General features: G+C 40.3%; 1 protein-coding gene across 1 annotated transcript in view; it reads right to left on the bottom strand.

Annotated features, from left to right (window-relative positions):
* The window catches only part of LOC111531180 (oligophrenin-1-like), a 255919-nt gene that overhangs the window by 14370 nt on the left and 235718 nt on the right, over positions 1-5831 (bottom strand). The window contains exon 7 of the mRNA XM_026451950.1: positions 2934-3063. Coding sequence (XP_026307735.1) covers positions 2934-3063 — 130 coding nt within the window. The remainder of the gene's footprint in view (positions 1-2933; positions 3064-5831) is intronic.

Below are 5831 nucleotides of genomic sequence, written 5' to 3'. Positions count from 1 at the left end.
CCCAGGCTGGAGTGCGGTGGCGTAATCTCGGCTCACTGCAAGCTCCGCCTCCTAGGTTCACACCATTCTCCTGCCTCAGCCTCCTGAGTAGCTGGGACTACAGGCGCCCACCACCACGCCTGGATAACCTTTTGTACTTTTTTTTTAGTAGAGACAGGGTTTCACCATGTTAGCCAGGATGGTCTTGATTTCCTGACCTCGTGATCTGCATGCCTCAGCCCCCCAAAGTGCTGAGATTACAGGCATGAGCCACGGCACCAGGCCCAGTGTCTTATTTTTTATGAGACATATTTAAAAAAAAAAAAATTTACTATCTCACCAATTATTTCATTGGCCTTCTCTCTGATTTCCCTATTGTCCCCATCTCTGATCACTCCATTCCAATTCATTCTCCACTCTTTTGCTAGATTATTTTAAAAATATATCTCTATTTTTATCATTCCCCTCATTAGAAACCATCCATGGCTTTCCCACTATCTCCACACTCTTTAGCCTGCCTACAATGCCCTTGATAACATGATTGAAACTTACCTTTCCAGCTTTTTCTCTTGGCACCTCACCTCTATGTTCCTGTCTCAATGAATTACTTTTAGTTCCCGCATAAAGAGGTAGCCATATAATTTATAGTCCAAATCCAAGACTTAAGACTGAATGAGGCTGTATTATTAATAATTACATCAGGACAGCAGGAGTAGAGTAGGACTATTCTTGGACAAGGGCCCTACAAATCAACTATGTCTATCCACAACCCTGCCTCTACTCATGCAGTGGTATATACCTGGAATTGCCTCCCTCCCTCCCTCCCTCCCTTCCTTCCTTCCTTTCTTTCTTGCTCTCGCTCTCGCTCTCTTTCTTTCTTTCTTATTTTATTCATTTTTGAGACAGAGTCTCACTCTGTCACCCAGGCTGGAGTACAATGGCACCATCTCAGCTGACTGAAACCTCCACCTCCCAGGTTCAAGTGATTCCCCTGCCTCAGTCTCCCAAGTAGCTAGGATTACAGGCATGCGTCACCACACCCAGCTAATTTTTGTATTTTTAGTAGAGACGGGGTTTCACCATGTTGGCCAGGCTGGTGTCGAACTCCTGACCTCCGGTGATCTGCCTGTCTCAGCCTCCCAAAGTGCTGGGATTACAGGCGTGAGCCACTGTGCCTGGCCATTCCTCCTTTTCTTTACCTATCAAACTCCCATTCATCATTCAAGTTCTAGTTCAAATACCACTTTCTTGGTGAAGCCTTTAGATATATGTCCCAAATACAGTGATCACCACATTTCATTATAATTATTGATATATTTGTCTATCTCTCCCATCACTTTCCACTTCTTGGTGACAAAAATCATGGTTGATTCATTTTTTCAAGGGTGTCCCCAATGCATTGCACAGTATCTGGCAGAAACAGTGCTCATTAAGCATACATTCAACTGAGTAGCAATGTCATGCCCATATGACAAATCAGAATACTGGAGCACAGAAGGATCACACAGCATACAGCAGTGGTTCTCAACTAGGGGCAATTTGGCCTCCCAGGGGACATCTGGCAACACATTAGAGACATTTTAGGTAGTCACATCTGGAGATTACTATGAGCAAAAGGTGAGGAAAGGCAAGGGATGCTGCTAAATATACTATAATACACAGGACCACTTCCCAGAACCAAGAATTATCCAGCCTGAAATGTCAACAGCACTGAGATTGAGAAATTGTGCAATGCACAGTTGAAGAGATGAACCTGACAAGTGGGAGAATACAGCTTTGAAAATCATCAAAAGCAAACTGCTCTATGCGAAGAAAAGTATGATAATTTCACTACTGAAGTGCCATGCTTTGTGAATTACAGTGATTTTTGCCACTGGCAGTCTCTGGGTGTGGGTCTTCTGCTTACTCCCCAGATAAAATAACTCTGGGCAAGAACTGAATCACAGGTTTGGGGAGTATTCAGTCATAGTTCTAAGGGCAAATAAAATCAAATCGCACATACAGGTGTGCAAAATGTTACTGAGGAATTAGGAAAGATCGAATGCTCTACAACATTCAGTGACTAAACAAGTTAACCCACTTTCCTTAGTCACCAATGAAAAACAGATACTGTCTTTCCCACTGGAATCATGATGTGCACTAAGTGCTATAACAGCATCCATGAGCCTGAGCAACAACAAATTCCGTCTCTACAAAAAATTCAAAAATTAGCCAAGCGCAGTGGTAGGTGCCTTTAGTTGCAGCCACTCAGGAGGCTGAGGTAGGAGGACTGCTTGAGCCCAGGAGTATGAGGCTGTAGAGAGCTATGATGGTGCCATCGCACTCCAACCTGGACAACAGGGCGAGATCCTGTCTTAAAAAAAAGAAAAGAAAAGAGCAAACACATGACCCTAATGCAGACGGAAATACAGGGGACTATAGTGGGATCATGGGTTTTGGCATTTCACAGATCTGAATTTAATTTTAGTCCTGACACTTGTTAGTTGTGTGACTTTCAAATGGTGACCTCTCTGAGCCTTAGTGGCCTTATGTGTATGGGTATAAACTGGTTGCAAAGATTAAATGAGGCAGTGTTTTCAATGAACTTAGCACCATGTCTGGTACATAATAGGTATAAAAAATATTATTTTTCTACTTCCTTTCCTCTACTTCCCTTTTTTCCAAAAGAGTAATCAGAAGGATCAAAGAACTAATAATACCCATTTTGAATCTCAGAGAAAACCTTAGGTCTTATCACTACAAAGCCTTTGTAAGACAAATCTTTAACTTCCTCTCAGTTTCTCCTTTTTTTATTTGTTTGTTTGTTTGTTTTCAGTATTCCCTGCCTGCGCTCTAAGGGAACTGTAGCTATCAGGGGTCCATGAACAGTAAGGGTGCCCAAAATTCAGAGCCAACAAGTGGCAGTAGTTCCTGGCTTATTGAAACCCAATGGATACCCCTATGTCCCCACACACATTTCTCTTGTGTATAGAGATAGCCTTCAATAGTGGGCTGTCCTGGAAGTTTGCATGTCTGGGGAGCTTCTTTCATCCTTTTCTTAAGTTCTTCCATCTCTTCCCGGGTACTGGAGAAATGATTTCTTGTCTGTCAAGACATCATAATGAAAATCATTATTATCATCATCATTATCATGAAAAAGTATTTCTTGGTCAGAGACTCAGTACAGAGTTTTCCCTGCTTACAGCATGTGCAACCATAAAGCAAAAAAAAGAAATGGTGAATGGCATAGTGAATGGAAAACAAGTTTATAGAGTCTAATGTTCCTAAAGACTACATAGGAAACAAAAATGTAACGAGCAATATACTCATAAAATAACAACTGGGAGGCTTTATACTAATAGGAATCACATAAGGCCCTAATAAGAAATCTTAGAATTCTGAACATGACTGATACCCTGCTTTACAACAAGGGAGATGTCAGACAAGGTTCCCAAAGGTAGCATTCTCATAGCAACTTCCAAGTTGTGTCTCAAAGTTATAGCCTAGTTGATACTGAATCAAATTCTGGTCAAGAAGATAAAATATATGAGAGGGTGCTCTCCTGGGAGAAGGGCCGACAGTAGCTATGTTTTCATACTCACAAATACCAAAACCTAATGATGAGAATAAATCTATTCAAATCTACACAACTAAAACACGATGGTAAGACATGTGTTGAAATGTGGGTATGAAAATCACGACAGATAAGTTTTTAGTACCCAGTCTTAAAATTATGACATGATGTTAGTGAGAAAGGTGATCTGTGCTGCCCATCTAGTTGGCCCATGCTTATCCTGTAAATAAGTCACCCATATGTATACATTCAAAGGCTTGTTGTTACATTTGTACACATCAAGTGATATATAGAGGAAGACTCAAGGGATTAACTTGGTTGTAGTAGGAAGATGTTGTAAATCAGGAAATTCTGGAGAATGTGAGAGCCCCTAGTTCCTTTCTGCAAGGAGAGTATATAGAAAGAAAAAATAATAACAACTGTAAATCCCAGTCCTCCTAAACAACCAAGGGGGGCTTATTTTCACTATAACTTACCAGCATTTTTCATCTAAAACTACATCTATATATTTCATGCAATTTAACGTCCATTCTAAAGTCACCAACTCAGTAATGCCTTCTCTGACTCTACCAGGTAGCCAAATGCTCTGAACTTTTTAAAAACCTTTGGCCTTGATTCTATTACAGCACTTATCATTATGGATTATGATTTATCTCTGTTTATTTCTGTCTCCTACAAGAAACTGTATGTTCCTTCAAGACAGAAAAACTTGCATGCATGCTCATGGCATATCCAGTGCCTTTCACAATGCCTGGCACAGAGCTTATGTTCATTTTTTCCATAAACACTTGTTTAATCTGGGTTGAATAAAGGAACATGTAAAAGAATATATGTGAAAAGGATGGGAACACTGTGCCTACATGTCCATCTGTAAGAACCAGCATGACAAAGAAGGTAGAGAAAACCTTTAAAAATATTTATTTTTTTATTTTTTTATTTATTTATTTTTATTATACTTTAAGTTCTAGGGTACCTGTGCATAACGTGCAGGTTTGTAACATATGTATACTTGTGCCATGTTGGTGTGCTGCACCCATCAACTCGTCAGCACCCATCAATTCATCATTTATATCAGGTATAACTCCCAATGCAGTCCCTCCCCCCTCCCCCATCCCCATGATAGGCCCCAGTGTGTGATGTTCCCCTTCCCGAGTCCAAGTGAGCTCATTGTTCAGTTCCCACCTATGAGTGAGAACATGCGGTGTTTGGTTTTCTGTTCTTGTGATAGTTTGCTAAGAATGATGGTTTCCAGCTGCATCCATGTCCCTACAAAGGACACAAACTCATCCTTGTTTATGGCTGCATAGTATTCCATGGTGTATATGTGCCACATTTTCTTAATCCAGTCTGTCACAGATGGACATCTGGGTTGATTCCAAGTCTTTGCTATTGTGAATAGTGCCGCAATAAACATACGTGTGCATGTGTCTTTATAGCAGCATGATTTATAATCCTTTGGGTATATACCCAGTAGTGGGATGGCTGGGTCATATGGTACATCTAGTTCTAGATCCTTGAGGAATCGCCATACTGTTTTCCATAATGGTTGAACTAGTTTACAATCCCACCAACAGTGTAAAAGTGTTCCTATTTCTCCACATCCTCTCCAACACCTATTGTTTCCTGATTTTTTAATGATTGCCATTCTAACTGGTGTGAGATGGTATCTCATTGTGGTTTTGATTTGCATTTCTCTGATGGCCAGTGATGATGAGCATTTTTTCATGTTTCTGTTGGCTGTATGAATATCTTCTTTTGAGAAATGTGTGTTCATATCCTTTCCACACTTTTTGATGGGGTTGTTTGTTTGTTTCTTGTAAATTTGCTTGAGTTCTTTGTAGATTCTGGAAATTAGCCCTTTGTCAGATGAGTAGATTGCAAAAATTTTCTCCCATTCTGTAGGTTGCCTGTTCACTCTGATGGTAGTTTCTTTTGCTGTGCAGAAGCTCTTTAGTTTAATGAGATCCCATTTGTCAATTTTGGCTTTTGCTGCCGTTGCTTTTGGTGTTTTAGACATGAAGTCCTTGCCCATGCCTATGTCCTGAATGGTACTACCTAGATTTTCTTCTAGGGTTTTTATGGTATTAGGTCTAACATTTAAGTCTCTAATCCATCTTGAATTAATCTTCGTATAAGGAGTAAGGAAAGGATCCAGTTTCAGCTTTCTACTTATGACTAGCCAATTTTCCCAGCACCATTTATTAAATAGGGAATCCTTTCTCCATTTCTTGTTTCTCTCAGGTTTGTCAAAGATCAGATGGCTGTAGATGTGTGGTATTATTTCTGAGGACTCTTTTCT

Source organism: Piliocolobus tephrosceles, chromosome 12, assembly GCF_002776525.5.
Source record: "Piliocolobus tephrosceles isolate RC106 chromosome 12, ASM277652v3, whole genome shotgun sequence".
In the NCBI taxonomy this organism is placed as follows: domain Eukaryota; kingdom Metazoa; phylum Chordata; class Mammalia; order Primates; family Cercopithecidae; genus Piliocolobus; species Piliocolobus tephrosceles.
The sequence above is the reverse complement of the archived record's forward strand: the minus strand, read 5'-3'. Positions and strand labels throughout refer to the sequence as shown.